Source organism: Photinus pyralis, unplaced genomic scaffold (genome assembly GCF_008802855.1).
Source record: "Photinus pyralis isolate 1611_PpyrPB1 unplaced genomic scaffold, Ppyr1.3 Ppyr1.4_LG2, whole genome shotgun sequence".
In the NCBI taxonomy this organism is placed as follows: domain Eukaryota; kingdom Metazoa; phylum Arthropoda; class Insecta; order Coleoptera; family Lampyridae; genus Photinus; species Photinus pyralis.
The window spans coordinates 20,192,593-20,214,881 of record NW_022170403.1 but is presented as its reverse complement, the minus strand read 5'-3'; the positions used below and the strand labels follow the sequence as shown (position 1 = coordinate 20,214,881).

General features: G+C 35.5%; 1 protein-coding gene across 1 annotated transcript; it reads right to left on the bottom strand.

Annotated features, from left to right (window-relative positions):
* Positions 1-8,812: 8,812 nt before the first annotated feature.
* On the bottom strand, positions 8,813-15,881 carry LOC116164735 (DNA topoisomerase 2-binding protein 1-like; the record flags this gene model as incomplete). The annotated part of the gene is given in 4 exon segments (XM_031478951.1): positions 8,813-9,091; positions 12,211-12,431; positions 12,479-12,724; positions 15,817-15,881. Coding segments are annotated over 4 exon segments (734 nt in total), but the record flags the coding sequence as incomplete, so codon positions are not given.
* Positions 15,882-22,289: the final 6,408 nt, after the last annotated feature.

The following is a 22,289-nucleotide window of genomic DNA, read 5'->3' as shown; positions in this document are numbered from 1 at the left end:
TGTTTATGTTGCCCTTATATTGCACCACATTTAACCTACATAATAAATTTTTGCTTAAAAGCATGTACAGTACCAAAAATTTGGAAAAATGCAAATGTTGTACCACTACCGAAAGTAAGCAATCCTGAAAGTTATTCTCAATTGCGACCAATAAGCATTTTACCAATTCTTTCTAAAATTTTAAAGAAGATTATGGCATCTCAGATAAAATACCATCTGTCTGATAATGATATATTACCACAGTCACAATCTGGATTTAGAGAAAACCATAGCCAGCACCGCGTTGTTGAATGTTACAGACGATATTTTTTCAGCCTTAGATCAGGGAAAACTTTCAGTGATGGTATCACTAGATTTTACTAAAACGTTCGACTTAATAGATCACAATATATTGATAAGGATTTTACATTATTTTGGCTTTAGCAACAATGCGTGCGTTTTGATTAAGAACTATCTTACTGATCGGACGCAACAGGTAGTATTGAATAATACTAAATGATTGTCAACACCTGTAGCAATGGGCGTTCCACAAGGGTCGGTGTTGGGACCTCTTTTGTTCATTATATACACTGCCACCCTCCCCAATTGCCTGAAATATGCAACGTGCTATCAATATGCTGATGATTCATGATACGCAGTTACAATATAATTTCTTTAGTAAAGATTTAGACCTTGCGAATGAGAGAATCAATAGTAGGGGAGCTAGTAGGTACGAAATCCACTGAACGAGAATGATCAAAATTTTAACCGATGGAGTTCCATTTTGCCCTATCGGGGTATGCTAAAATCGATCGTCTGCCGCCTCAGGTCATATGACTTAGGCGCTGCGGGTACTTCTTGCGGTACCAATTCTAAAAGGTTGTTTTTCGAGAAAATAAGTTATACACCAAATGAAAACGTTGATAACAGCTCTTAAAAAAATATTTCAAAAAATCGCGTGCATTTGATAACTCCGTAAAAAAACAATTCTTAGTCGGTTTTTCACGAACTTTCTACGGATATAACTAGGTTACGGTTGGACGAATGAAGCTGATTTTATTTACAGACTGATGATAGGTACTACTAATGACTTAACGGTGTTTCGTTTCTAAATTTTTTCTCTAATTATAAGATTATCTTATTATCTTAACATTATAAGATATCTTATAGTTAGAGAAAAAATTTAAAAAAGAAACACTCTTATAGCCATTGGCTGTACCTATTATTAGTCTGTAAAAAAAATCAGCTTTATTCATCCAACGGTAACCTAGTTATATCCGTAGAAAGTTTATGAAAAACCGACTAAGAAATGTTTTTTTACGGAGTTACCAAATGTGCGCGATTTTTTTAAATATTTTTTAAGAGCTATTATCAACGATTTCATTTGGTGTATAACTTATTTTCTCCAAAAACAACCTTTCAGAATTGGTACCGCAAGAAGTACCCGCAGCGCCTTAAGTCATATGACCTGAGGCGGCAGACGATCGATTTTAGCATACTCTGATAGGGCAAAATGGAACTCCATCGGTTAAAATTTTGATCATTCTCGTTCAGTGGATTTCGTGCTAGCTCCCCTACTACAATAAGTGATCTCAACGACTTATTACAATCGGCGGAACAACTTAACTTAAAAATAAACCCATTAAAATCCTCTGTAATCATCTTTGGAGGAGCAAAAGAAAGAGAGGCCTGGAAAGATGATTATAAAAGTGGGCGATGAAATTCTACCAATTAAATATGATGTGAAAGTTCTTGGGTTAGAAATTGATTCCAAGTTGAGATTTAAATCACTTGTTACAAATAGGATAAGAAAAGCGTACTCAAATTTAAAATTAATTTTTAATCAACGTTCTATACTTAATCAACAAATAAAAATTTCGCTTTGTAACTCACTTGTCCTGTCACACTCTGTGTATTGTGCTAATGTGTACGGACCATGTTTGGATACTTATGATTCCAATAGAATCCAAAAAATTCAAAATTCTTGTTTGAGACTAATTTATGGAATAGGGAAGCATCATCATATATCACACAAATTAAAAGAAACCGGATGGTTAAGTATGAAAAATCGTAGATATGTGCATGAGATGGTCTTATACCATAAAGTGGTAACAATAAATGAACCTGTTTATTTATATAACAAAATTCAATTTAGTAATAACCCTAGATTCGTTAACTTAATTATACCACCAATTCATAAAACGGCATTATATGAAAGATCATTTTCATACAATATTTCTAAAAAATATAATGCTTTAAGCAATAGTTTAAAAAGCATACCCGTCGGGAAATTTAAGAAGGCACTCCATAACATTGTTTTTGCTAGGCAAACGTTTGAGTTGAGTTAAATTTTATAACCCATTTGACTGTAAGTTATTTATTTTTATTATTTTTTTTTCATACATTTTGTATTTCATAAAGTTATTTATGTACTTATTTTTTTTTTCCCATTACAAAGTAATTCTTTATTTTTCTGTACAATTCCCAATTAGATTTTGATTTCTTTTCATTATAGTAGGGTTAAGTGTAAGAGCAGAGTTGGGTCGCCGTGAGTAGCCCAACATCTGAACTTCGCCCTGTTAAATTGTGTGTGTGTGTGTGGCATGATTTAATAAAAGACGTTATTATTATTATTATTATTGTCAGTGTTTCTTGTGAGAACTCAGGTCTAGTCTGGTTAATAACTAATCGCACGGATTAAAATCAAGTAACGATTAGTGTCTGGGTCTGTGTCTGGCGAAGTTATGTAGGGTCCTTAAAAAAAATAATCACACACGTACATTGGAAATCTAGAGATAGTATTATTATTATTATTATTATAAAGAATAGAGTCTACAATTGCAAAAATCCATTGGCCCTAGAGACCCAATTCCTTCTTCCTTCAAAAACAAAACAAACACTCTAACCTCACACCGTCAAACACGCCGCTACAAGTTGGACGAAACGAACTTATTAGCGTCGTGAAATATTGCCGAAACCCTGGCCGATACAGTCCAACACAAAATCGTATTCTGGATTGTGATTGGTTAATACCAAAACCGTTGCGCTATAACGCTAAAACGTTGGTATGGAAACCTAGCATTAACAACAGTTCAAGTTTGAGCATCTCTGAGCGTGAATTCAAAATTTAAGCGCCGGCGAGATTTAGTTTCTCTGGAAAATATAAATTCGAAAAACGGTCAAATTTTGAGGAGGAAAGGCTATATTAGCAAAATGGTTACAGTTAAGAGTATACAAGGTGATGCCTAGCGCGACGCAGCATAGAGATTTCAATCGTAATTTCTTTATACCTATAGCTCCCCTAATTGTTTTAGAGCAAGTCTAAATACGTTTTTTTTCGAGAAAAAAATACTCTATCGGTTCATACTAACCACGAACTTATAAATTAAGATGAACTGCTGATCAAACAGTTGCATAGAGGTCTAGAAATGGCTAGCACGGGCGCCGCCATGGATGTGCACATTTTAGTTATTTTCTAGGGGAATTTTCCTAGTGCTCAAGTTTTGAGACTATTGCAGCCTTGGAAAATGACATGTGTCACAGTAATTTATAGAAAACGCATTGAACTACATACTCTGTAGTATATAGTTCAATGAGAAAACGTGAGGTTAATGTTGAGTTAATGCTTATTAGTTGATTTGAATTTCGCGCCAAGTGAGTGCACATCATGGCTGCCCCCATGTAGTCATTTGTCAATTCAGCATTATAGTCCAGTCAAAATAGGAAAATCAGAGGAACTAAAAATACTAGTTCCAATTTTTTCAGAAATGTGTAGGGAGAGGTTCCCTGAACAAGAAAAAATAAAGTCCCTCCAAACTCCGGTGCCGCTGGGGGAAGGAGGGGGCTTTAAACGACTCATTTTTCAGTTTTTCGCTTTTAAAACTCGAAAATGGTGCGTTACAGTGAAAAAGTTCTTCAGTACAAAATGAAAGCTTATTAAAATTGCTACAAGTTTGGTTATATACATCTTTACGAAAAACTGAACCGTTTTCGTGCTACCGGCTCCGGAAAGGTGGTCATTTCTAAACAAAATTGTTTTTCACTCAGGTTTTTCGTATATTTTTGGCTTCTAAATCCTCCCCCGGTCATTTTAGGGGAAAATCGTCAGAATAAAACCTGTACAGCATTAACATCCCTATAGTCCGAACCCGTTGAAGTACGAGTTATCTCCATACCCCATGACTCTATTCCACGAAGGATGCTTCAGGAAAACGAAGAAATCGGCTCTCTATGAGGCTTTCCCTGTGTGCATGGATGCAGTGAACCTCCAAACCATTTACACTGTAGTGTACGGTGACTTTCTCCTTCACAGAGTCAAGGGACCACCTTTCTCTTTCATCTGTGAGCAGTATAATAAATCACTATTCTTCCAATTGTGCAGTTGTATTCGATGGGTACAGGACATTAATACCATAAAACAGTTCAGTTTTCGTAAAGATGTATATAACCAAACTTGTAGCAAATTTAATAAGCTTTCATTTTGTACTGAAGAACTTTTTCACTGTAACGCACCATTTTCGAGTTAAAAGCGAAAAACTGAAAAATGGGTCGTTTAAAGCCCCCCTCCCCCTTCCCCCAGCGGCACCGGAATTTGGAGGGACTTTATTTTTTCTTGTTCAGGGAACCTCTCCCTACACATTTCTGAAAAAATTGGAACTAGTATTTTTAGTTCCTCTGATGGCCCATTTTTGGTCTAAATTGACTGGGCTATTAGCAGTCCATCTTAATTTATAAGTTCGTGATACTAATGGCTATTAAAAACGAGTTGCTGTCGAGTCACCTTTGGCAGTTCAAGCATTGTATTTTATAAATACAATGGTTCAAGTTAAGTAGGATTTCCCGAAACAAAAATTCCAAAGGTCACTCGACCGCAACTCATTTTTGATTGCATATAGATAGTTAATTTTATAAACAAGTATAAATTTAAATCAAAGGCACATAATGAAACGTGATCGCTGTTTCTTAAGTAGGTAATTCCAAGGTATATCTGATTTATTGTAAAATGAATCTCTTTTGTTGTCGATTTCTTGGTTTTGAAAAACGGAAAATTATAATCAATGGTATGAACAGATGAAGTATTTTTTTCTCTAATAAAACTGTTGCATTAAAATCTTTAAACTAAATAATTCATTTATGTTTGATCTAAGGTAGTATAGTTTGTTGCTAGGTATATAAATAAGTTAGAGTTTGTCATTAGAAACCGGTACAATAAAAAAACGTTGTTCATATTGATGTTTAATAGCAGCTCTTATTCAATTTAATACCATCAACAAAAACGTATTTAGACTTTTGCTCTAAAATAATTAGTGGAGCTAGTAATAGACTATAAAGAAATTACGATTGAAATCCCTATGCTGCGTCGCGCTAGGAACCACCCTGTATACGTTACATAAAAAATAAGAACTCTCCAAGTACTTTTCAATAAAATATGATGTTCAATTTAAAAAAAGTTTGATACGCAAGTGAAATACAGTACGCCACTGGTGACCAAAAATATTCTTGATTCTAGCAACATTTTTCCTCCGAAGGAATTATTATTATTATGCATCGAATTTGTTGAATTTATGATTTACCATTCCATCTTGAATAATAACGGGCGATCAAAAATGAGTTGCTGTCGAGTCGCCTTTGAAAGTTCAAGTTAAATACGATTTCCCATGTAAACAAAAATTCCAAAGGTGACTCGACAGCACCTCATATTTGATCGCATTGTATTGGCAACTTAACGTAAATTCTCAGACACCTACACAGGTTTTTACCCTTACCTCTACATCTAATAAATCTATATAAATAAAAAATAAGTAAGTAAAGGAATGTTGTGTAGGTTTTGAAGAGGTAATATAATGCATCTCGTGTCAAATATGTACCATTGAATTTAAGTTATAAATTCAATGTATGTATGATTGACTTCATGGCATACGGCCCCTATTTCTTCTTTACGAAACTAAAAAAGCAGTTAACAATTGGGTTTTCCGCGTTTTTTCAAAAACCTTGAAAATGAACTCCAAGCACATAAAAAAAATTAGTGGTACTCATTTTTTTGTCAAGTGAAATCGTTGTGATTAGCAAACACGATTTTAAAATGAACGGCGTTTGAAAAGTTTCGAATGACCGCCACGTTGCTGTGACGTCGCTACGCACGTTGGCGCTCAGCCGTAGCATTGCTTACAATCGATTCAGAGAAAGAAAACGTCGTTTTGACGGAAAAAAGCGTCGAATAATTATTGCATTTGTGCCTGGGTGTGATAGCAGAAGTCATCGCGAACCTAATAAATTGTATATAAACGTCCCAACAGGAAATATACGAAAAAAGTTCGACGTGATACCGCGAGTTTGACATCCCATTTGTATTGTGAAGACGATTCTAATTAATTAAAGTACATAACGTCGATTTACTTTCAGTCAATTATCGACGAAAATCCATCGATATATAATATTGTAATTCAGAATATAGTTTACTTGGAACTCTGTTCTGAGCATATCTGTGCCCTTCCAGTGCACACATTTTTCTCTATTTTCACTTCCACATATCTAACACCCTAATTTTCTCGTTGAAATCCGTAAGGTGCATACTTTATTAGGTACCTACATACACACAAACACTTGATGTTACACTTCCTATGAACCATAACAGATTTGCTTCTGGGCTTTGACTCCACTCAAACGAGTAGCATGGAAAAACTCACTTTTCGAGAAAAAGGCGGCGACCATTCACACTTCAACCTTTGGCAGACTATCTAACTGTCCCTTTACGAACCAGTCAGAACTCAGTTTATGGTAGATTGCCATAATAACTCGAATCGAACTCCTATCAGTTTCATGCACTAATATAACTCCCGATCGGCAACCCGCATAGTGATGTAAGCGACGCTCGGCCAATATCGGCATGTCGTCGGTTGCATGACAAAATTTGAAAGTTTTACGATATTATATGTTGTTTATTGACATGCTGCAATTAGGAAAAAAAGTTTTTATATGAGATGTTTAATTACAGGTTATAAACTTTACAGTAAGACACAAAAAAGTTACAATATTTTTTTTCAGGAAGACCCTATTTGTCCATTTACTGTGTCTATCTAATTAGTATTATCTTTGCTTGAGCTTATCTCAACTTACACTTAATGTTGCAAGCAACTATTGAATATATGAAACATTGCATACAATAATTTGCTTTGTTAACGTAGGTACATACAGAATCATTTCATTATCAACTTAAAAGAGCTAAAGTTATACCGATTCACAAAAAAGGCAACAAAGATATAATAAAAAACTATCGACCTATATCCCTGTTGCCAGTTTTCTCAAAAATTTATGAAAGAGTAATTTTTAACAGGTTACTTTCATACCTTCAAAAATACAAATTGATTTCGGTCAGTCAGTATGGTTTCTTGCCTAATAAGTCTATTAATGATGCAATATGCTTTTCATTGAAATTCATATTGAATCAACTTGATAAGACGAAAACTGGTGGCGGGGATTTACTTCGACTTATCCAAAACATTTGAAATTATTGATCATCGGATCTCAATTGGTAAATTAGAGAGCTACGGAGTTCGAGGTACTGCTTTGAAGTTGATGAAGTCGTACTTGAGTAGTAGATCTCAGCAGGTCTATATTGAAAACAGCAATGGTTCTGGAACACTCTCAGAGACAACTAGTTTAAACAAAGGGGTGCCACAAGGGTCCATTCTTGGCCCATTGCTCTTTTTACTCTTCGTCAATGATCTAAAACCATCACTACAAGTTTCAACACTTATTCAGTATGCCGATGACACGTCATGTTTGTTTGCCAGTGAAACTGCTCAGGAATTGTCCGACAGTCTAACATTAATATCAAAAAACATGGTAGAATGGTGTAATAATAACAATTTAATCCTTAACACACAAAAAACTGCTCTTGTAGCTTTCACATACTTTAATGACCAATCCTTAGGTACTTGTAAAAATGTCTGGCAAGTCCATTCAACAAACTGAAGTGACTAAATTCTTAGGGGTGCATATTGACCAAAATTTGAAGTGGTGCAAGCAGGTTGACTATGTTGTGGGCAGACTGAATAGTGCATGCTATGCTATCAGATATCTCAAAGAGCGCCTAATAAGCCTTAACTCAATTCGAGCGTATTACTTCGCAGCTGTACATGGTGTACTAGCTTACAGCATACTACTTTGGTTCAATGCTTCTGATACACGTCGCGTACTTATAGCACAAAAACGCATTATTAGGGCTATGGTTGGTCTTCCAAGTGCGGCTTCTTGCCGAACTTCATTTAAACAATTGAAAATTTTAACTCTACCCAGTCTTTTTATGTACTGCGCCTCGGTACATACGTGGCGAAACACAAATGATTTCAATAAAAATAGCCATATTTACAGCGCAATGAGTACAAGGAATGGTGACAATTTGAGCATACCCACTCACCGAACAACGCGTTATGAGAGAGGTTATTACTATAATTGCATCAAAGTATTTAATGCTATACCAAAGGCAATAAACCAATCAAGGAATATTCAATTGTTTAAAAAAAACTTAAAATTATATCTACTTGAAAAAAATTACTACTCCGTGGGCGAGCTTGATATGAATTAAACAGGACAAATTAACATCTTATTTTCCTCAATGTGTATATATAACGTTTGTCCTTTTTATGTTTTTAGTTTGTCTTTTTTTCTATATTATTCTACATTCATGACAATGCCAATGTAAAGGAATTTATTCATGGCAATAAACTATTATTATTATTATTATTACATAGACGGATAATACTGTAATCACTTAACAAGTTTAGGAATAATAAAATCACGATTGTTACTATCATATTGTGCCGAAAAGTTATTAACAAATAAGGTACATATTTATTTATATTAACATAATATAATAAAACATTTCACAAAGTATAGAATTAACACATGTTAACTATTGTAGTAATCTAAAAAGTAAGGAATGATGAAATCTCGGATATTCGCATCGGGTCTGGTTAAATAGTCGCTAACAAATAAAGTATTTACACAGTAGATACCTTGCTGGGCGAGTGGAATGAAGTCTTCAACGTTATCTATATATTTTAAATCCAATAAACAGTGTGTTGCATGGATTGCTTTGTTGAATGGTGGGCTGCAAATAGTAAACAAATACAAATAAAGAAAAATTAGAAAACATTCTCAGTTCATTGTAGCAAATAAAATCTGGTCAATTAAACAATTAAGATTGTATTGAATAGGCATGTGAAGAAAATTAACAAAAATGTCCATTAATAGCCGTTTGCATTTAATCAGAGCATAAAATCCATGGCAACCATTGTCGCAATAATCGTTGCCATGAATTTTAAGCTACGTTTAAGCTAACCTCTTTGAATATAAAACCGACAGGAAGGAGCATAGCAACCTACGTCCATACATGGAAAGGGGACGGAAACGGCCATATTGGGGATTTACGATAATTCAACCGGTTTAACCGGGTTGGTAGATTTTGCTATGGTTACAATTATTGAGACAATTGTTTCTATGGTGATTTCTACCAACCCGGTTAAACCGGTTGAATTATCGTAAATCCCCATTGACCTTCCATTTATGACTCATTTTTGATTGACATTTAATAAAAGTTAGTTGCGCGATTGTGTATGGTGTGTATTTTTCACGAATTTGAGTTGTTTGAGTGTATTTTTCGATTAGTTTAACGTGTTGATAGTTAGTGTTATAGTGAACTTTTAAAATACTATAAATTATTGTAATTATAGGGTAGAAATAGTGATATTATACTGGACTTGAAAAACTCCTAATTATGGTTAGCTGCTCAACTTGTGGAATTTCTTACAACGCTAAACATCAAAAAGGAAAGCTGACTTTTCATGCGTAAGTATTTCGTTTACATTATATGTTTAAAGATAGTCAAAAATTTAGATTTAAAATTAGAAAGAATGAACTGTCATAAAAAGGTAGGTTAACTGCTGCGCGCGTAGCATTGGCGTCACAAAGGGGTTTTCATGATTACTAACTTTAGCGCATTTTCCAAACACTATAAATAAGAAATTTACATTGCGCATTTTGTGCATGCGCACATCTAATGTTTACAATATGCGATATACGGACAGAGAAAGTGGCTTCGTTGGAAAATGCACTAAAAGTATGGAACTATAAAAGTATAGCTATACTGAATCTAAAGTAAAGAATTTCTCTATGTTCTAACAGATTTCCGAAAAATGTTGGAAGAAGAAATGCTTGGATTAATTGTGTTAGATATATAAGCTTTTAATATTTTGAACTCGCATAAAATTTCAGAAGTCGGGTATAAGCAGGCAACATGCCCTACCAATATTGAAGAAATTCGTAGGTTTTATACAAAATATTGCAAGTACATAGTCAACTTAAAAATGAGAGACAATATGTTTGTTACAAGATCACAAAGAAGAACTGGATTCGCTGGGATGTTGATGGGGTTTTCTGCATTGTTAGGAATGTATGAAGAATATATTGCCACACAGATTTTACATTTCCTTCCAACATATAAGTTGCATCAAGATCACCTCGAACTCTTTTTTGGAAGTGTTAGATCACAGGGTGGATATGATAAAAATCCAACTTGTAGAGAGTTCACGGCCACTTACAAAAAAATTTTGATACATGCTGAAGTGAGAGATGGTGGAGCAGGAAATTGTATACCACTTCACGACATAAATATTTTGAATATTAGTTCGTCTTACAAGAGTCCAGAACAAATTATAAATGAAAGTCTTCCAAGCATAATAGAAACTAGTGAAGATGATTCTGACGATTTTATTTCCAAGTTTCTCACAGACCATGATTATGTGTTTAACTTAGATTCATTGTCTCCCTATGTTTTGGAAGTTGTTAAATACATTGCTAGTTTTGTCAGCTTCAATCTTGGACATAAGCTCAAATGTGAAAATTGCATTCCTTATTTATATGGACAGGAAGAAAATTTCTTAAATTCATTGATATACCAAAAAAGTAGAGGACGCCTGTCATATCCAAGCAGTGACGTATTAAAAATTTGTTTACAATGCGAAAAGCTTAAAGAAGACAACAAATTGTAAGAAAATCTGTAATCGATAAAAATTGTATATCATTACAAGTGTTGAAATTTTTTTTGGGAAGCAGTATTTTGCATAATATGATAAATCATGATAGTTCACCAATTGAAAGTCACAGAATATTGTTAATGAAAAGTATCATAAATGTATATTTAAATGTTAGGATTAATTTTATTTGTAAACAACAAACTGCATTAGGTAATGATAAAGTTAGGAATTTATTGACTAAACTCATTCTATTTAAAGGTCAGTGAATGTTTTCTTATTTTGTTCCTCCTTGTTTCCTTGAATATTTAAGAAGACTGACATTATGTTAAATTTAAATTGTATGAGGGTCTTGTATCATTTGTGCTCTTGTTTTTTTTAATCAATAAAGATGATAGCAAACCTACTTTAAGATTTTTGACGATTTCTCATATACACGGGGAAAATGTCTGTTGGACAACTTCAGATTCGTGTGCACACCAACAAACATACAGTAACCCACTATAAATAATTACACTAGAACTTTCCACTTATACTTTTTGTGCACCATTTGACTATAAACTAAATAGGCACGCCACTGGAAAGCGGAAATTCACGACCGCCATATTCACCTTCCATTCTGATCCCCTTTTTTACATTACTATGCTCCTTCCTGTCGGTTTTATATTCAAAGGCTAACCTCCACTTAAATTTGTCGGTGTAAACAACCATAATTAACCTTTCATTTAATCGTTTGTATAAAAAAATGGGATGCAGAAGTTCTAAGTTTGCCGTCCCATAGGCTGCGCACTCCTTTGTTATTAAATCCTTCCAAGCGCGCGATTGCGACACTCCCAGTGGCGGCGCCATATGAGTATTTCATGTTTTATTCTGTACCCTTTTCTATAATTATGAATAAATTTTGTTTTAATTGCGTATAGGTATTGATTATTATTCAACAATTGTTTTCCCTTCACCATTGTAAATATATAGGTGCAATTATTAGGACGAGTAAATTTTCCACGCCACTGGTCAGTAATTTTTGTAGCTACTCAACATTCGAACATCGCCGAGGTCAGGATTCACATGCGCGACACGAGGCAAACTTATAACGAACTGCATTAAAAAAAATTGTGAAGACCATCATAGAAAGGTTTCTTGATTAATGTGCATATATGCAATCACAGTGGAGAATGTGTGTTATTAAAACCTTTCTCACCTTTCATCAACTACCATACCATCACCGGCTTCCAATACATGAATAAGAGGTTCGCGTTTCTGAGCCACAACAATAAATCGCATATCATGGAATGCTCCGTAACCTCTCCTTGCAACTTCTTTTCTCCAATAGTGAGCAGCAGCCAATCTGTTATTCTCTTTTTCATATTCGGTATGTATGTTTTCACTGAATTTAGGATTGCCAAATTCAAACGTTTCCTCCTGTGATTAAGAATAAGGCAAATAGCATTAAAAGTGTATAGACTTACGTCCACAAATTTCTTCTGAGCAACACATTTATCGACATACGATTCATGTAGTATCCAATTTCCTGCACTCATACTTGCCAGCGTTTTCTCATTTCGTGCTAACGTTAAACATAACAGATGTGTACTGGAGGTATCAAAGTGAATGGAATCGATAACTGATGCTCCCAGTCTCTCCAAATTTGCTACCATCTCTACACGTTTTTCTGGATTTACACCAGAAAACATAAATATTTTTTTCTGTTTGTACTGTAAATAAAAAATTAAGTTCACGTTATATAATGAATTCGATTTCCAATTAGAGCAAGGTCATGCAAATTACAGACATAGCAAAAGGTCACAATTACAGACTGCTATATGTGCTCCATGTAATTTATATAAAAATGCATTTTGCAATATAAGTTTTATCCCTGTTGAGTGTTCATTAAAAACAAAATTGAAATTTCCATAAAGTCTAAACTAGGGATGAAACGGATCATTGTTTGGCCAGATATTCAGCTTCTGGTCACGTTGTATATGTAGTCCAGGCACTTTAGGTAAAAAATAGACAAAATTAGTAACTAGCTGATTTTTGGTGAGTTGTTAGTGTGTGATAAGGTAAGTATTTTCTGAAAGTTCCCCTCACTTCCTCCGCTTGCTTCACCCAGTAGAGCGATAAAAAAGACTTAAGTAGCGCGAATACAATAATATCGCTATTGCGCTCTCTCCTCGGCACAGTTTTGGTGGTTGTAGACTTAAATTGTTCAGAATAGAGTAACCACTACAACAATTCATGGCATTTAAAACTGTTTCCTTTAAAATGTTTGGTAATTTTTGTGACGTTACAATGAAACATAAAAAAATTGCAGTGTCTAGCACAGATACAACTCGCACACCTGCGTATGCGCAATTCTACCCATTTATGTCTAAGAATATGTGTACCAAATTTGAGTCCAATTCGGTTCGGTCGTTTAGCTGGAAATGAGAGTACCTACAGACGGACCGACATCATTGAGATTTTGTTTGATGTTTGATTCCTGGATCATGGTGCTTCAAACCGTGTATTCCCGTCAAAGGAGTGGGGGGTCATTTTTGACCCCACTGAAATACCTCCCCTACTAACGTGCTGGTGGTAAAACCGAGGTAATCCACTGAACATCGCGTCGTAAACGGCACATTAAAAATCAGACGCAAGGAGACACGAGTAGACCCTTATCAGCTTTTATGAGCTTACTTGCATGTCGAAATGTCCAGAGGACCATAAGGAATATCTCGTAGGAGCTCGCTCCGTAGCCGCACCAGCGTTGTTTGATGGGCCTTACATGAGGAAAACAACAGTCAGTGTTAGAGGAAACTAGAGAGAATTATGCTGCATACACTGATAGTTCATCGACCTACAAAGTACAATACGTTGTCGACGGAAAGGAGTTTGGCCGCGACCTAGCTAACCGGGATATTTGCCATTCGTATGTCCAATACGTACTCACACACTATGGTCAGTCCACAGTGATAGTATTTGACGGGTATGACTCAACAACGAGCACGAACGCCTGTGAGGAAAGCAGATTTCCCTGTGTGGACTTGCAGGTAAAGCAAGACGTCGACACCTTGATTGTGACGGTCGTTATCGAGGCGACCACTTTAGACCAGGTTGCCGTAGTTGCGATGAATGTGGATTTATTCGCGCTTATGATCATTTAAGCGAATGTTCTTCGAAAATGTTTTTCGTTAAACCAACTACTAAAAAAATTAAGGTTTTTACCATACAAGACGTTAAACCGTACAAAAGAGATTTTTCTCTTATTACATGCAACGCGACGTCGGGATTCGACAAGCCCTCGTCTTGATTCGGAAAAGGAAAGAAAGCAGTTTGGAAATTGTTGAACGCATCTGCAAAAAAACTAGTTTCGGTATACACTGTCGCTCACCAGAAAGTTTCATCAGACATCGACTTGGCCATTCGTCCTCCAACCGACGCGACGGCTGACACGGCGTTTCTCCCTTCTCACCGCGTATACCTTCAGGTACAACATCGGCTTGGAAACCACTAACACCCACAGAATGGGGATTCCGGATATCTTACGAGCAAGTCACTCCGGCACCAAGCCCCTGGCGAGCTTTTTCATTTAATTATACATATGATTGTAAAGACCAGTGTGATAGACATTGTGACTGCGCCCTAGCTTGTCTTTCCAAATTTACCCGCTGTATAGGAGATTGCGCCAATACATCTATCGCATCCTCTGCAGGATGATAAGGATGTTAAAGATGCGAAATGGTAACAAAGTTAGGCGCTCTGAAAGCGTTTTAATTATTTATTGGATTTGTGGTTGAAAAATTGCGCAACTGTACATAAAATTCCAAATAAAACACCTCAAAATGTTATGGATAATTGCAGTGGTTATTATTTAGCACAACCACTGTCATTTTGAACAATTTAAGGCCACAACCACCAAAATCGGTGCCATAGATGGAGCACAATAGCGATTTCATTACTTTCCGGTCACAGACTCTTTGTATCGCTGTACCGGGTGAAGCAAGCGGGGGAAGTAAGGGGAACTTTCAGAAAATACTTACCTTATCACATACTAACACCTCACCAAAAATCAGCTAGTTACTAATTTTGTCTAATTTAGGGCATTTTTTTGTCTAAAGTGCCTGGGCTAATGGTGCGACGCGTTTAGCACTGCACAAGTACTGCCTATACGATCAGAAGAATTCGGGCGGATTGAGGTGATCACTTGCCCACCATACCATCCAGTATACAATTGATAAATATGAAACAAAAAACATGAAGAATAAATATCAATCAACAAAAATGTCGGACACTGCTCTGCTTAGACTATCAAAGAAAGGGGACTGATAATATTCTAGAGGGCAATGCTGCGCGTTGAAGCCTGTGACGGTCATATTTTCGGAGTCAAAGTTTGTTTAATTTTTCATTTTCGTGTTTATACGATCCTTCAGTCTCGAAGTGTGTGATTAAAAACATTATTGGACAATGGTACGTTGTAGTGCACGGAAGTGATAGCCAAAAAACACACAAAAGTATATTGTTTCACAGGTAATTATAGGTTAGTTTTCGGTGAAATAATAAACAAATGTGAGCTTCACTTTACGATCATTATTATCACTCCTTACTCTTTCCTTCTCTAAGCTGCTCTGTTAGGGCAAAAACTAAATTGGTTAGAGTTGCCAACTAAATTTAACTGACCGAATCAAGTAGTATATGGGTAAGTAAGCATGATGGTTTTAAAAATAAAATTAATACTGTTAACGGTAATCCACCAAGTTCATGCATTTTAAAGTGAAGAACCAAATTAACGTGCACAATCACTAAAAGCGTAGTAAATCTGTATTACCTGCTCTGTATTCATTTCATCATCCCATCCAACAGTATTTGGCTGAGAATCCTTAAGGTTTGTATCTATAACAAAGATTTTCATTAATTAAGTACAGGGTATAACGAATTTTGACTTTTGGGAACATCCTTGGTTTTGGTAGTCTCTACCACCCAATTTTCTTTCATCGTAAATTTACAGCTTACATCTTTTGAGGTATGCAGTTGCATTACCAAGCCAAACCCACACAACATAATTGAGATTTTATGTAATACAAAAAAATTGGTAGTTCCAATTTAAAAAAATCAAGTCACCCTTGATTGAAATTCTGAAAATTGACGGGAGTGATTTTTTTTAATACAAAAAAATGTTGACCGCGTAAGGACATTTCATGATTAGTGACAGTGCAGAGTCACGGCCTTATTCTAAGTTTTAGGATAATTTATTGCATTCAATTTTTTCTGGACATGTACCTACTTTTTAAAAAAAAATGACAACTTATGGCTAAACAACTCATTTTAGACATCATCTGTAATACATGAAGTCACACTAAAATTGACCAAGGAATCGAAATATGCAATCATATACGACAGGAATGGGAACACTGGCTATATGATCCTTCGAGAACTGCCTCGTTGCATGTACACCGTCGCAACAGGAAGAATTGTCTCTTTTTACATCTAGTGAGTTTAATTTGCTTGTCTTCAAGGGCGTACTCATACATCAGTGAGTGTTCAACTTATGACGCTGCAATCGGCAAGTTAAACACGTTTTTTTTAATCAAACCTAAGAATATTCTAGGTTAGACGCAAGCTAGCTACCAGAAAATATCGATGCATACATACAGACCTTAAAACTATTATCTAGAGAATGCCAGTTAGGCGTTGAAGCAGGTGGTCAAAAATGGACGATTTGGTTTCATTTCTGGGGAGTAAGTGTAACCTACAAATTTAGATTCGTCATGAAAGATGGCCGCCGGGCTAAAATTGTAGTTTACCATTCCAAAGTCTGGTTTCATTTGTAAGGATTAAGAGTACCATACAAATATCGGTGCAGCATAATGCCAGGATTATTATTTAAGATGGTATTTTGTCAAATTTGGTAGCTTAGTGACTCATGACGTCACAAACATGGCCGCCAAGTGAAAATTATACCGTTTTAAGGCCAGGATCAACTTGTGGGGACTACCGGTATAATACAATTTTTAATTTCAATCAAACATAAAGACAGGATCAATGATTTGGATGATACTTTGTGAAAGTTGGTAGCTAAGATGGCAGCTAAGCGGTTTTCATGATACTGCTTTATAATTTGATATAGACTTTGTATTCACTTAATTCTGTTTAACGATGAAGTTTCGAAAACATAATCTGGTTGTGAGTAGTTACTGCAAACCTCAATTTTACACATATCCCTACATTTCAATGAATTTTTGATACAGTAGCATGTATTCGGCTCACAATCTTTCTTGCAGGAACATGACAATAATTCAAGAACAAGCATCAATTGTTGGCAAGTATCCAATTTCTGTAGGATTTGTTAGCATGCCCTCCTGCCAGGGTTGTAAGGTTGTACAGCGGCGTCATGCAATGGTATGGTTCGCAGTTTCAGTTTCCTGTCAATAATTATTTCCTCCTGTGTATCTGAACCTTCTGCTAAAGCTGAAGGCACGGGCTGTGTTATAATCCCATTAACTCGATGAGTGGTTCCACCGCCTGAGAAAGTTTCTTCTAAACGATCGATATTATCCCACGCGAGGTGTGTAAATGCATTTGGAATTCGGAATTACTAAGCGTTGCTCTTCTCAAGCTGAAATCTTCTGCATAGCTGTTGCTGTCTTAATTTGTTAGATTTGAGAGTATGAAAGCCCATGGCCACATCTATTTAGGAGTTTAGTTAACGACTTTGCCAAAGAGGGATTTAAGTGCAAATGGTAGCAAAATATGCTTCGGAGATTTAAACTTTCCTTCTGTGACAGCATGAATAAAATCTTGACCTAATGACAAACTTACACGAGACACTCTACTAGAATGTTGTATTATGTTATCCCCTCTCAAGAGAAACTGCAGGAACAGATGGGTATTCCTTGGAAGATTTTCATTTCGCGGCCATATTTGTGACGTCATGATGTCACTAAGCTACCAAATTTGACAAAATACCATCTTAAATAATAATCCTGGCATTATGCTGCACCGATATTTGTATGGTACTCTTAATCCTTACAAATGAAACCAGACTTTGGAATGGTAAACTACAATTTTAGCCCGACGGCCATATTTGTAACGTCGCGTCGTATCGTAATTAAACTACCGAATTTCACAAAATATCATCTCAAACATTGATCCTACCTTTATGCTAAATCAAAATTTGTATGATACTATTACTCCTTACACATGAAACCAGACTTTAGAATGCTTAACTAAGATTTTCGCCCGGCGACCATCTTTGTGGCGTCATAACGTCACTAAGCTACGGAATTTTACGAAGTATCATACCAAACACTTCTCCTACCTTCATGACGAATCTAAATTTGTAGGTTACTTACTCCCCAGAGAGGAAACTGCACATGCCCTCTGGCTCAACGCCTAAGTTTCAAAGCGTGGACGCCAACACTAATCGATCTGACAATATACGTGACGCATTTATATTGGGAATCCAGTCAAATAACATAAGACAGCGATTACTCGAGAATCTGAGCCTTGATGACCCGTACAATGAAGCATTATCCTTAGAGAAGGCAGAGATTAGTTGCCAACAATACAACGTTATCGGCTTGAATGCGGCTCAACAATATGGAGGAGGAGCATCACAGCCTGAAGGTCATTGCCAGGAACTTAACGTCGCAGCTTCCCCTTTTACAAAAATAAACGAAAATGTTTCTTATGTGGTGGACGTATTCATCCCTGAAAGGAGTGCCTTCCTGTCCATGAGTCCTGTCAGTTTTGTGGTAAAAAGGGGAATTTCGCTTATTAAGCCAAACAGTGCTGCTGTTTTGAAACGACAAGAAAATACTGCTCCTAAAAAAAGCAACTGTAATAGCATAGCATACATTCAGGGAGTCCGAGCGGAAGCATTGGTTGATACAGGTAACAGTTTGCATTTCATAAATGAATCGTACTTTAATTAGTTATGACTTAAAAAGAAGCCTAGTAACCTATTTCAATGGTTTCAACGTCTCTACCAGCACAAGTTGCAGGAGAAACCTGGGTATCTGCTCAAGTCGGCCAGTAGGAGTTTCAAAATTGACATTTACTAATAGGCTTGCAATCAGAAGAAATATTTGAAAATAAGGGTACCGCAGGTCTGTACCTGCTGCCAAACACCGTACACTTTGATGGGTTCTTTCAATCCACCAAAAATTAACTCAAGAGAAGAATGCTTTTTGAGAATGTCGTGACCTACAATCAAATTAGCGCACAAATCCTTCAATCTACTATACTCCGTTCAATAGTTATTGTCCCAGTAGTAGGCCATGTTAGGGTGATGAAATTCACTGTGTATATGTGCTGTCACTCATTATAGGTTATCTCCATTTTATACAAAATGATAATTTCCTGTCAATGTGCAAAACCTAGTTGCCAGATTTAGTTTTGGATTTTGTGGTAATCTTGTTATATGTTTGATACGTATAAATTTCATGAGAAACAACTTGCTCAATACATTTCATACTTTATTGAGTAGGCAAATGGCTCTAATGAACATTATTAATTTCAAAAGGCTATATATGAACTTATTTACAATTACATGCTTAGTAATAGCAGGTTGCTGGTGGTGGGCTTTATGAACTAAACACTTCCACATTTAAATGCCGATATGCTGGTCTAAACTTCGAACAGCTTTAGTCTGGAGCTGAAGCAGCTTTGGGAGATTTGTGGTGTAGATTCTCAGAAGATACCCACTGCTCGATAAGTCAGTACCATCATATCCGAGATGCCCTCAACAACCGCATTGTGATTAGTACATTACTGTTAATCTTATTTCCGACGGGTAGCTTACTATCCTTGGGGAACCTTTTAGTCTTAGAGCAGCTGCCTGATGGAAGTAATTGATTAACCACCCAATTTTGAAAAATCTCCCCGTTCATAGTTTGGTGATAATCCCTATTGTTACTATTTCAAGTTTGTAATAGATTACACCCTTCCAAAAATCCAAAACGAGACGTGTTCATTTTTCGAGTGATAATTCCAAATCAGTCGTTGCAAATCTTCCCGAAATGAAAAATTTTTATATATATATATATCAGTTTTAGGTGGTGGGCCAAAAGGTTTCAATTCAAAAGTATCCAGCCGGATAATTCTTTCAATGGTTTTTTCTGATACCTATAATAGTACAAACCCCAAAATTAGACCGAAAGTTAAGTTCAATGCATAAATACTCACATCCCAAATGTCACTAAGCCGGGCTAAGATTTCCGCTTTCCTTAGGTCTGGCCTGTCTGTTTTATAATGCCTGTAGGATTTTAAAATTTGCATTTTCGCATCTGAGTTTATGGTTTTCGGCATATTTGCTTAATTATAAATCACAATTGACCGATACGTATCCATGACGCCGATATACAAACATATTAGGTCTAGTGGCAAACAAAGTGTGAAAGCACTGACAACATTGTACGTTTAACCTCAAATAGTCAAATTAGACATTCCTGTACTTCACAGCTGATTCTGATAGGAAGTTTTAATTTTATTAAACATAAAAACAAAATTCCATGGCTACCTACTTGGACAATAACTATTGAACGGAGTATACATCCTACTAATAGGCTTTGTGCCCTGATTTTATTACAGGTCATGACATTCTCAAAAAGCATTCTTCCCTTGAATTAATTTTTGGTGGATCGAAATTTTGATTTTGATAAAAAAAATTTTGTGATTTTGACAAGAGAAAATAAACGATTTCGAATCTAAATCGGGACAGAACTCATTAGATAAAGAATTGATTACCTATTATTTTAGGTAAGAAACTACATAATTGGCCACAGTACTATCTAATTAAACCAAGGTTTTCTTTTTTGCCTACTGCAGCAATCGTTAAAATCTATATAATTAGTTACCTATAAAATAAAATGTTCATAATAAACCTCTCTTCTACAAGATGAACTTACCTACAATAAATATAAAAGTCAACTAAAAGGTATATTGTCAGTATAAATACATTTACGTGGATAAAAAATATAAAACTACATACAATGATTTCAAGTGTTTTTTTGTTAAATACTGGAAAATTTGTTAAGAAGATTTGTAAATCATGCACACATAAAAATATGTTTAACTGTAATAGTCGATTGCTGTCACAACAAATGCCAACTAACATATACCATAGCAGTGCATTGTTACCTAATGGCATTAACTTAGGAGGTAAGTGTTTGATGTAAGTTGGATTAATCAATAGTATATAGTCTTCTATTGTAATTTATAACCCATTACAAGCCAAATGTAGCTAAGTTCTGGGCATGGTGTATAATAAGACAGAGAGAGACAGAGTATACGTCCAAGCCGCGGAGACGTTTACGGCGTGTATTTTTCTTTGAAATAATGAACATACGTAAAAAATATGCAGGTTTATTGCACCATAATGACATATTCTAACGTATAATAATGCGGTTTAAAATGCCAGCGTTATAAAATAGTATATTAAAGTACAAGTGTCATTTGACGAAGATTGTCGCACGAGCTAAACTCCACTTAAATTTGTCAGAGCAAACGGCCATATGTCACATAATTGTTATACCTACAATTTGTAAATCACAAAGGTTATTTTAATTGTACTATCTTTTAAAAATGCCTCCACAGCAAGCAAATAGCTTAATTGCAAATACTTAATATAGTAAACCTAACACTGACATTTTTTTTTACAATTAATTTAGTTAGCATGATTAACCATGATTATTGAAACATTAAGAGTTAATATCTGTAATTATAGATAAACAATTAGTTCATGCGAATTAAGAAAATTATGAAATTAAAAATAACTCGTAATAGTTTATTCCCACAGTTTTTAAACTTTTAATTAATTGATGGAAATAGTTCACACAAATCGAAGCAGACACAATTATTGTGGCTAAGGTGGTTACTGTAACATTAAAGTAACGTAATCTAGTGGAACATCTGTCTTACTTAGTACGACTGAAAATAAGGAAAATAAATATGGCACAAACCAAGATTAGAGGTGAAGAAGCAAAGAGCATAAATCAATGATGCTATGGTCCAACAAGGAATCATTGAGCTGTGTAAGTAGAGTCCATGGAGCACTTGGATAGTCTTATTTAAAATACAGGATGAAGCTACAAGAATGGACAGCAACATCATAAGTGATTTTAAACCCTTCTTATGAAGCCTTTGCTAAGAAATTAGTCAAGATGCTAACATTGAAAACTGAAAAAAACAATTGGGGACGAGTGCTTAAGGGTGAGATTAGAATAATGAAACAATTACAGACTCTGCAATATCTACACTATTACTCATCTGAAGGTAACAATGATTGTGATAAAGATGCGG